The 12,037-nt window shown below is 48.1% G+C and overlaps 1 protein-coding gene across 1 annotated transcript in view; it reads left to right on the forward strand.

Moving 5' to 3' along the window:
- The window catches only part of LOC140108473 (tyrosinase-like), a 104,678-nt gene extending 96,568 nt beyond the window's left edge, over positions 1 to 8,110 (forward strand). The window contains exons 4-5 of the mRNA XM_072131765.1: positions 1,792 to 1,927; positions 7,815 to 8,110. Coding sequence (XP_071987866.1) covers positions 1,792 to 1,927; positions 7,815 to 7,995 — 317 coding nt within the window. The 3' untranslated portion in view covers positions 7,996 to 8,110. The remainder of the gene's footprint in view (positions 1 to 1,791; positions 1,928 to 7,814) is intronic.
- Positions 8,111 to 12,037: the final 3,927 nt, after the last annotated feature.

Here is a 12,037-nt window from a genome sequence, read left to right on the forward strand (position 1 = left end):
CGTGCGCCAAAATCCCGGGGCAATTTAAGTACAAGCGGCGCAAAACGGAAATATTCGGGTAACACGTCGGGAAAACGCGAATCGGGCCCTTAATAAATGACCCCCAATGTGTTTTTGAGCGGCACCGTGCGTATATCAATATTCGGGTGCAGGTCTTCTTAAGAGGTCTGGCAATGACCCCAAAGCATACTAGTATACAATTGAGAAGCAGCACTCCGGTATCTCTGAAGAAGTTTATTCCACCAAAAAAGTGCGACGTTTCGCCAATGCAATCAAGGCTTCAATCATGCTTGATAATGCCTTGATTGAATTGGCGAAACGTCGTGATTAGATTGTGAGCCCCATTGGGGACAGAGAGATGTGACAGCTCTGTGCAGCGCTGCGGTATCTGTGTGCGCTATATAAATAAAGAATAATTAATAATTACAGTGACTGGAATGAGTGTCAGGACGCATTCATAGGACGCGTGGCGTCGTGCAATGAGTTTTTGACTCCACTGGCTTCAGCTAAAACGCAATGTAACCTTAGCATGTAATCAAGGCTGAAGCACGACGCGACACAACGCATCCTGCACCCTCAGAGACAGTCAGTGAGAGAGACTGCCAGAGACAGACAGTCAGTGAGAGAGACTGCCAGAGACAGACAGTCAGTGAGAGAGACTGCCAGAGACAGACAGTCAGTGAGAGAGACTGCCAGAGACAGACAGTCAGTGAGAGAGACTGCCAGAGACAGACAGTCAGTGAGAGAGACTGCCAGAGACAGACAGTCAGTGAGAGAGACTGCCAGAGACAGACAGTCAGTGAGAGAGACTGCCAGAGACAGACAGTCAGTGAGAGAGACTGCCAGAGACAGACAGTCAGTGAGAGAGACTGCCAGAGACAGACAGTCAGTGAGAGAGACTGCCAGAGACAGACAGTCAGTGAGAGAGACGGTCAGAGACAGAAAAGGTCAGAGACGGTCAGAGACAGTCTATTGATACATATAAAATATTTTTTGTTAACCCATTCTGTTTTGTTATAGCTCAGAGCAGTTATTTCCTATCCTATCCCATATAAAGTCAGATTTCAGTTGGCTGCAAATGTGAAGTAATTAAGGAAATAAGGAGAGTGCACTAAATAGAAGGATATTTAATACTGTCACATAAAAAGTAACAATCAATGAGATGTGGACTGGGTGCCCTCACCCTGCTCTCAGCGAGGAGGGACAGCTGCTGGGGGGAGCGCCCAGGAACTCCTTTCTATAGCAGCCCGATACACCTCTGCCAGTCCCCTTACACCTTTCCCGGGTACTTTGCTATTATTTGTGTTTGGCCTCTGCTACGTTATACGTCCTGTGACTTTTGTGTTTGGCCTCTGCTACGTTACACGTCCTGTGACTTTTGTGTTTGGCCTCTGCTACGTTACACGTCCTGTGACTTTTGTGTTTGGCCTCTGCTACATTACACGTCCTGTGACTTTTGATCTGATTCTGTAGCTTTGTGGCCATCTTGGTCTTGTGTAGGGTCATTGCCTCTGTGCTTTACTCTCCACCATCCAGCAGCTGCCAGACACAGTAAATGTTCCCTGTCACCTTGTAGGGTCTCAGGTAGCAGCTTTTCCCTTGTCAGGGCGGTTTATCTGCTGCACGCAGGGCTACAGAGCTGCACGGACATTTCAGGGGGAGACACTTACCCAGTCTGACAGCTTGCGCCAAGTCTGGTTGTGGTTGTGTCCATGGAGATACTGACAGATTTGTGGCTTTTACGCCTTATCCCATGTGTGTCCTATTGATCATCCTCTTATTGTCCACCAGGCTGGAGGGATAGAAACGATCAACGCGGAACGTCTCTACACAACCTTTGGCACGTCTACATGGGTGGAACGATGTCGGTGGTCCCCATCGCTTGTAATGACCTCATGTTCTTCCTACACCACTGCTTCATTGACAAGTAAGTGAGAAGATCTGTCAGTGGTTTTATTACGTCTGCTTAGTAATGAAGAGTAAAAAGGAATCTTTATAAGGAGGAGGAGATTCTCAGAGCAGGGAGAACGGATACAGCAGCGAGTTGTGTGGGGGCAATGGTCAGGACTATACAAGGACTTCCCCAGGGTGGTCTTCACCCACCCATACAATCCACAGTTCACACACATTGACACCCACCATGGCACAGCACCTTAAACCTCAGCGTGGGCCTCCACCTCGCTGAGCATGCCCACTACACCATGCCATAGAAGCCTAGAAGTGATGTCCAGCTAACACCTCGCTGAGCATGCCCACTACACCATGCCATAGAAGCCTAGAAGTGATGTCCAGCTAACACCTCACTGAGCATGCCCACTACACCATGCCATAGAAGCCTAGAAGTGATGTCCAGCTAACACCTCGCTGAGCATGCCCACTACACCATGCCATAGAAGCCTAGAAGTGATGTCCAGCTAACACCTCGCTGAGCATGCCCACTACACCATGCTATAGAAGCCTAGAAGTGATGTCCAGCCAACACCTCACTGAGCATGCCCACTACACCATGCCATAGAAGCCTAGAAGTGATGTCCAGCTAACACCTCACTGAGCATGCCCACTACACCATGCCATAGAAGCCTAGAAGTGATGTCCAGCTAACTCCTCACTGAGCATGCCCACTACACCATGCCATAGAAGCCTAGAAGTGATGTCCAGCTAACACCTCACTGAGCATGCCCACTACACCATGCCATAGAAGCTTAGATGTGATGTCCAGCTATCACCTCACTGAGCATGCCCACTACACCATTCCATAGAAGCCTAGAAGTGATGTCCAGCTAACACCTCACTGAGCATGCCCACTACACCATGCCATAGAAGCCTAGAAGTGATGTCCAGCTAACTCCTCACTGAGCATGCCCACTACACCATGCCATAGAAGCCTAGTAGTGATGTCCAGCTAACACCTCGCTGAGCATGCCCACTACACCATGCCATAGAAGCCTAGAAGTGATGTCCAGCTAACTCCTCACTGAGCATGCCCACTACACCATGCCATAGAAGCCTAGAAGTGATGTCCAGCTATCACCTCACTGAGCATGCCCACTACACCATGCCATAGAAGCCTAGAAGTGATGTCCAGCTAACACCTCACTGAGCATGCCCACTACACCATGCCTTAGAAGCCTAGAAATGATGTCCAGCTAACTCCTCACTGAGCATGCCCACTACACCATGCCATAGAAGCCTAGAAGTGATGTCCAGCTAACACCTCGCTGAGCATGCCCACTACACCATGCCATAGAAGCCTAGAAGTGATGTCCAGCTAACACCTCGCTGAGCATGCCCACTACACCATGCCATAGAAGCCTAGAAGTGATGTCCAGCTAACACCTCGCTGAGCATGCCCACTACACCATGCCATAGAAGCCTAGAAGTGATGTCCAGCTAACACCTCGCTGAGCATGCCCACTACACCATGCCATAGAAGCCTAGAAGTGATGTCCAGCTAACACCTCACTGAGCATGCCCACTACACCATGCCATAGAAGCCTAGAAGTGATGTCCAGCTAACACCTCGCTGAGCATGCCCACTACACCATGCCATAGAAGCCTAGAAGTGATGTCCAGCTAACACCTCACTGAGCATGCCCACTACACCATGCCATAGAAGCCTAGAAGTGATGTCCAGCTAACACCTCACTGAGCATGCCCACTACACCATGCCATAGAAGCCTAGAAGTGATGTCCAGCTAACACCTCACTGAGCATGCCCACTACACCATGCCATAGAAGCCTAGAAGTGATGTCCAGCTAACACCTCGATGAGCATGCCCACTACACCATGCCATAGAAGCCTAGAAGTGATGTCCAGCTAACACCTCGCTGAGCATGCCCATTACACCATGCCATAGAAGCTTAGAAGTGATGTCCAGCTATCACCTCGCTGAGCATGCCCACTACACCATGCCATAGAAGCCTAGAAGTGATGTCCAGCTAACACCTCGCTGAGCATGCCCACTACACCATGCCATAGAAGCCTAGAAGTGATGTCCAGCTAACACCTCGCTGAGCATGCCCACTACACCATGCCATAGAAGCCTAGAAGTGATGTCCAGCTAACACCTCACTGAGCATGCCCACTACACCATGCCATAGAAGCCTAGAAGTGATGTCCAGCTAACACCTCACTGAGCATGCCCACTACACCATGCCATAGAAGCCTAGAAGTGATGTCCAGCTATCACCTCGCTGAGCATGCCCACTACACCATGCCATAGAAGCCTAGAAGTGATGTCCAGCTAACACCTCACTGAGCATGCCCATTACACCATGCCATAGAAGCCTAGAAGTGATGTCCAGCTATCACCTCGCTGAGCATGCCCACTACACCATGCCATAGAAGCTTAGAAGTAATGTCCAGCTATCACCTCACTGAGCATGCCCACTACACCATGCCATAGAAGCCTAGAAGTGATGTCCAGCTAACACCTCACTGAGCATGCCCACTACACCATGCCATAGAAGCCTAGAAGTGATGTCCAGCTAACACATCACTGAGCATGCCCACTACACCATGCCATAGAAGCTTAGATGTGATGTCCAGCTATCACCTCACTGAGCATGCCCACTACACCATGCCATAGAAGCCTAGAAGTGATGTCCAGCTAACACCTCACTGAGCATGCCCACTACACCATGCCATAGAAGCCTAGAAGTGATGTCCAGCTAACACATCACTGAGCATGCCCACTACACCATGCCATAGAAGCCTAGAAGTGATGTCCAGCTAACACATCACTGAGCATGCCCACTACACCATGCCATAGAAGCTTAGATGTGATGTCCAGCTATCACCTCACTGAGCATGCCCACACCATGCCATAGAAGCCTAGAAGTGATGTCCAGCTAACACATCACTGAGCATGCCCACTACACCATGCCATAGAAGCTTAGATGTGATGTCCAGCTATCACCTCACTGAGCATGCCCACTACACCATGCCATAGAAGCCTAGAAGTGATGTCCAGCTAACACATCACTGAGCATGCCCACTACACCATGCCATAGAAGCCTAGAAGTGATGTCCAGCTAACACCTCGCTGAGCATGCTCACTACACCATGCCATAGAAGCCTAGAAGTGATGTCCAGCTAACACCTCGCTGAGCATGCCCACTACACCATGCCATAGAAGCTTAGAAGTGATGTCCAGCTAACACCTCGCTGAGCATGCCCACTACACCATGCCAAAGAAGCCTAGAAGTGATGTCCAGCTATCACCTCACTGAGCATGCCCACACCATGCCATAGAAGCCTAGAAGTGATGTCCAGCTAACACCTCGCTGAGCATGCCCACTACACCATGCCATAGAAGCCTAGAAGTGATGTCCAGCTAACACCTCGCTGAGCATGCCCACTACACCATGCCATAGAAGCCTAGAAGTGATGTCCAGCTAACACCTCGCTGAGCATGCCCACTACACCATGCCATAGAAGCCTAGAAGTGATGTCCAGCTAACACCTCACTGAGCATGCCCACTACACCATGCCATAGAAGCCTAGAAGTGATGTCCAGCTAACACCTCGCTGAGCATGCCCACTACACCATGCCATAGAAGCCTAGAAGTGATGTCCAGCTAACACCTCACTGAGCATGCCCACTACACCATGCCATAGAAGCCTAGAAGTGATGTCCAGCTAACACCTCGCTGAGCATGCCCACTACACCATGCCATAGAAGCCTAGAAGTGATGTCCAGCTAACACCTCGCTGAGCATGCCCACTACACCATGCCATAGAAGCCTAGAAGTGATGTCCAGCTAACACCTCGCTGAGCATGCCCACTACACCATGCCATAGAAGCCTAGAAGTGATGTCCAGCTAACACCTCACTGAGCATGCCCACTACACCATGCCATAGAAGCCTAGAAGTGATGTCCAGCTAACACCTCACTGAGCATGCCCACTACACCATGCCATAGAAACCTAGAAGTGATGTCCAGCTAACACCTCGCTGAGCATGCCAACTACACCATGCCATAGAAGCCTAGAAGTGATGTCCAGCTAACACCTCACTGAGCATGCCCACTACACCATGCCATAGAAGCCTAGAAGTGATGTCCAGCTAACACCTCACTGAGCATGCCCACTACACCATGCCATAGAAGCCTAGAAGTGATGTCCAGCTAACACCTCGCTGAGCATGCCCACTACACCATGCCATAGAAGCCTAGAAGTGATGTCCAGCTAACACCTCGCTGAGCATGCCCATTACACCATGCCATAGAAGCTTAGAAGTGATGTCCAGCTATCACCTCACTGAGCATGCCCACTACACCATGCCATAGAAGCCTAGAAGTGATGTCCAGCTAACACCTCGCTGAGCATGCCCACTACACCATGCCATAGAAGCCTAGAAGTGATGTCCAGCTAACACCTCGCTGAGCATGCCCACTACACCATGCCATAGAAGCCTAGAAGTGATGTCCAGCTAACACCTCACTGAGCATGCCCACTACACCATGCCATAGAAGCCTAGAAGTGATATCCAGCTAACACCTCACTGAGCATGCCCACTACACCATGCCATAGAAGCCTAGAAGTGATGTCCAGCTATCACCTCGCTGAGCATGCCCACTACACCATGCCATAGAAGCCTAGAAGTGATGTCCAGCTAACACCTCACTGAGCATGCCCATTACACCATGCCATAGAAGCCTAGAAGTGATGTCCAGCTATCACCTCGCTGAGCATGCCCACTACACCATGCCATAGAAGCTTAGAAGTAATGTCCAGCTATCACCTCACTGAGCATGCCCACTACACCATGCCATAGAAGCCTAGAAGTGATGTCCAGCTAACACCTCACTGAGCATGCCCACTACACCATGCCATAGAAGCCTAGAAGTGATGTCCAGCTAACACATCACTGAGCATGCCCACTACACCATGCCAAAGAAGCCTAGAAGTGATGTCCAGCTATCACCTCACTGAGCATGCCCACACCATGCCATAGAAGCCTAGAAGTGATGTCCAGCTAACACCTCGCTGAGCATGCCCACTACACCATGCCATAGAAGCCTAGAAGTGATGTCCAGCTAACACCTCGCTGAGCATGCCCACTACACCATGCCATAGAAGCCTAGAAGTGATGTCCAGCTAACACCTCGCTGAGCATGCCCACTACACCATGCCATAGAAGCCTAGAAGTGATGTCCAGCTAACACCTCACTGAGCATGCCCACTACACCATGCCATAGAAGCCTAGAAGTGATGTCCAGCTAACACCCCGCTGAGCATGCCCACTACACCATGCCATAGAAGCCTAGAAGTGATGTCCAGCTAACACCTCACTGAGCATGCCCACTACACCATGGCATAGAAGCCTAGAAGTGATGTCCAGCTAACACCTCGCTGAGCATGCCCACTACACCATGCCATAGATGCCTAGAAGTGATGTCCAGCTAACACCTCGCTGAGCATGCCCACTACACCATGCCATAGAAGCCTAGAAGTGATGTCCAGCTAACACCTCGCTGAGCATGCCCACTACACCATGCCATAGAAGCCTAGAAGTGATGTCCAGCTAACACCTCACTGAGCATGCCCACTACACCATGCCATAGAAGCCTAGAAGTGATGTCCAGCTAACACCTCACTGAGCATGCCCACTACACCATGCCATAGAAGCCTAGAAGTGATGTCCAGCTAACACCTCGCTGAGCATGCCCACTACACCATGCCATAGAAGCCTAGAAGTGATGTCCAGCTAACACCTCGCTGAGCATGCCCACTACACCATGCCATAGAAGCCTATGAGATGTCCTCTGTCTTCTCAGTATAACCTTCCTCTATCTTTCTCTTCTTGCAGAATATTTGATGCCCACATTCGGCGTTGGGGCATCACGCCGGCCAGTTACCCCAACGTCCAGGTTTACGGGCACCGCGCATATGATTGCATGTGTCCATTCTTAGAGTGCTGGTACCACAGAACCATGTTCACCCAGAGCACTACGTTTGGCTATAGATATGACATTTATAATAATTTTTAAAGCAGAAGAATAAATGATGAACGGCGCGGCCAACGCCTTCTGCCGCTGATTATAGATCCACTGATTAGAGAAATGATCAATCGCTGACATAATGCTCAATAAAAGCGTCTCCTCATCTCTGCCTCGTCTCATCATTGGGGTCAGGGGTCACCGAGGTCATGGCAGGCCGTGTTGCCTTCTTATTGTTTCATGACCTGGGAAGCAGTAAATAACTGGACAGGAGTCAGGGCAGAGTCCTTCGGGAGCCAAGAGGGGTCAAGGCCAAGTCAATGGTGTCACGGCGGCTTGACCCGGCCTCTGCCCCGGGGGTCGTAAGGGGTAACAGTGGTAAAGGAGGGAAATCCACAAGGGGGTGTCAGAGTTTCTTGGGGCTTCCTCCGGGTGTTGTCCCTGGATGCCTGTGGAGTGTTTGGAGAAATGGAGTCAGGAATTAATGGTTGCAGCAGGGAACTCCGGTTTTTTGAAGTTTCCTTCACAATCTTCCATTTACGTCTTAGTAGTCATGTGTCCTGAATAAAGCAACGCCAGCGAGTCCCGATTCTGGAAGGTTCTGGAGAAGCACATTACTAATCCTAGTATCTCCAGGAGGCGGAAGGAATGACAGGATCCAGTAGTACATCACATACAGAACCGATGGTGAATCAGTGGAACCTTCTAGTATGTTCTAGAGTTTTGACCAATAGGGAATCACTTCTTTTCTTGGTTGTATCAGACAATATCATTGGTTAAACAATGATCATAGTAATGGAGACTTAGGCCTAGATGCGGTTTGGATTAGACCAGAACCTGGGAGATGTACAACGAGCACCACCAGAACCCTTCGGGGTCCAGGACAGGGGCAGAGGCGCAGCTCCGGGACACTACACGTCCTGATGTATCACACGTCTCATGTCCAGGATTACGTCACGCAAGTATCAGGTTATGAGAGGGTCCCATCTCATCCAACATTACCTGGAGGGCTGGAGACTCCAGAGCTTGTGACCCGCCTGACATTGGGCGCCACAGAGTGCCGGGCACAATCATGGCACATGGACGCTCAGTCCAGTGGGGGCTGTGACTTACCTGAGGCCATCCAGCTTCTACAACATAGCACACCCAGTCACTAGGCACAGGGTCCGGGGGTCCCGGGGGCTCGGAGATTATCTCATGTTTAGCGCAGAAATATTTCATCCTGCAAAACTTGTTAGATACAAACTATTACACAACTGACCGCATTACAGCGGGAAAGAAACAATAGTAATCTTACTCCATAGGTACTGCACAAAAACTCAGCTTACTACATAGATGCGGCACAAAAACCAAGCTTAGTACAAAGATACAGCACCAAAACCAAGCTTACTACATAGATACAGCACCAAAACCAAGCTTACTACATAGATACAGCACCAAAACCAAGCTTACTACATAGATACAGCACCAAAACCAAGCTTACTACATAGATGCAGCACCAAAACCAAGCTTACTACATAGATACAGCACCAAAACCAAGCTTACTACATAGATACAGCACCAAAACCAAGCTTACTACATAGATACAGCACCAAAACCAAGCTTACTACATAGATACAGCACCAAAACCAAGCTTACTACATAGATGCAGCACCAAAACCAAGCTTACTACATAGATACAGCACCAAAACCAAGCTTACTACATAGATGCAGCACCAAAACCAAGCTTACTACATAGATACAGCACCAAAACCAAGCTTACTACATAGATACAGCACCAAAACCCAGCTTACTACATAGATACAGCACCAAAACCAAGCTTACTACATAGATGCAGCACCAAAACCAAGCTAACTACATACATACAGCACCAAAACCAAGCTTACTACATAGATGCAGCACCAAAACCAAGCTTACTACATAGATACAGCACCAAAACCAAGCTTACTACATAGATACAGCACCAAAACCAAGCTTACTACATAGATACAGCACCAAAACCAAGCTTACTACATAGATGCAGCACCAAAACCAAGCTTACTACATACATACAGCACCAAAACCAAGCTTACTACATAGATGCAGCACCAAAACCAAGCTTACTACATAGATACAGCACCAAAACCAAGCTTACTACATAGATGCAGCACCAAAACCAAGCTTACTACATAGATACAGCACCAAAACCAAGCTTACTACATAGATACAGCACCAAAACCAAGCTTACTACATAGATGCAGCACCAAAACCAAGCTTACTACATAGATGCAGCACCAAAACCAAGCTTACTACATAGATGCAGCACCAAAACCAAGCTTACTACATAGATACAGCACCAAAACCAAGCTTACTACATAGATACAGCACCAAAACCAAGCTTACTACATAGATACAGCACCAAAACCAAGCTTACTACATAGATACAGCACCAAAACCAAGCTTACTACATAGATGCAGCACCAAAACCAAGCTTACTACATAGATACAGCACCAAAACCAAGCTTACTACATAGATGCAGCACCAAAACCAAGCTTACTACATAGATACAGCACCAAAACCAAGCTTACTACATAGATACAGCACCAAAACCAAGCTTACTACATAGATGCAGCACCAAAACCAAGCTTACTACATAGATGCAGCACCAAAACCAAGCTTACTACATAGATGCAGCACCAAAACCAAGCTTACTACATAGATACAGCACCAAAACCAAGCTTACTACATAGATACAGCACCAAAACCAAGCTTACTACATAGATACAGCACCAAAACCAAGCTTACTACATAGATACAGCACCAAAACCAAGCTTACTACATAGATGCAGCACCAAAACCAAGCTTACTACATAGATGCAGCACCAAAACCAAGCTTACTACATAGATACAGCACCAAAACCAAGCTTACTACATAGATACAGCACCAAAACCAAGCTTACTACATAGATACAGCACCAAAACCAAGCTTACTACATAGATACAGCACCAAAACCAAGCTTACTACATAGATACAGCACCAAAACCAAGCTTACTACATAGATACAGCACCAAAACCAAGCTTACTACATAGATGCAGCAGCGATACCAAGCTTGGTTTTCTCTTTTTTTTATTTTATTAGAAATTTTCAGAATTGACAACATCCTTACTAGTGGTAAAAGATCCAATACAGGAGAAAAGAAATAGAAATGATAAATATAAAAAGGACATTTAACATTTCCTCAAAAGATCATAAAATGCAAGAAACCTAAACCCAAAGGGCAAAGAAAGTCACAGCCCAAAATAATCTGCTCAACAATGTCCCTCCATTCACCGTATCACCCCTCCAAAAACCTTCACACCCTCTCCTCTCCCTCCCGCATGGGGGTCCTGCCCCTCACATACATAACTATACAGAATGGTGACACATGGAGGTCCTGCCCCTCACATACATAACTATACAGAATGGTGACACATGGGGGTCCTGCCCCTCACATACATAACTATACAGAATGGTGACACATGGAGGTCCTGCTCCTCACATACATAACTATACAGAATGGTGACACATGGGGGTCCTGCTCCTCACATACATAACTATACAGAATGGTGACACATGGAGGTCCTGCTCCTCACATACATAACTATACAGAATGGTGATACATGGGGGTCCTGCCCCTCACATACATAACTATACAGAATGGTGATACATGGAGGTCCTGCCCCTCACATACATAACTATACAGAATGGTGATACATGGGGGTCCTGCTCCTCACATACATAACTATACAGAATGGTGACACATGGGGGTCCTGCCCCTCACATACATAACTATACAGAATGGTGATACATGGAGGTCCTGCCTCTCACATACATAACTATACAGAATGGTGACACATGGAGGTCCTGCTCCTCACATACATAACTATACAGAATGGTGACACATGGAGGTCCTGCTCCTCACATACATAACTATACAGAATGGTGACACATGGGGGTCCTGCCCCTCACATACATAACTATACAGAATGGTGACACATGGGGGTCCTGCCCCTCACATACATAACTATACAGAATGGTGACACATGGAGGTCCTGCTCCTCACATACATAAC

This window comes from Engystomops pustulosus, unplaced genomic scaffold (genome assembly GCF_040894005.1).
Source record: "Engystomops pustulosus unplaced genomic scaffold, aEngPut4.maternal MAT_SCAFFOLD_138, whole genome shotgun sequence".
NCBI classification, from domain to species: domain Eukaryota; kingdom Metazoa; phylum Chordata; class Amphibia; order Anura; family Leptodactylidae; genus Engystomops; species Engystomops pustulosus.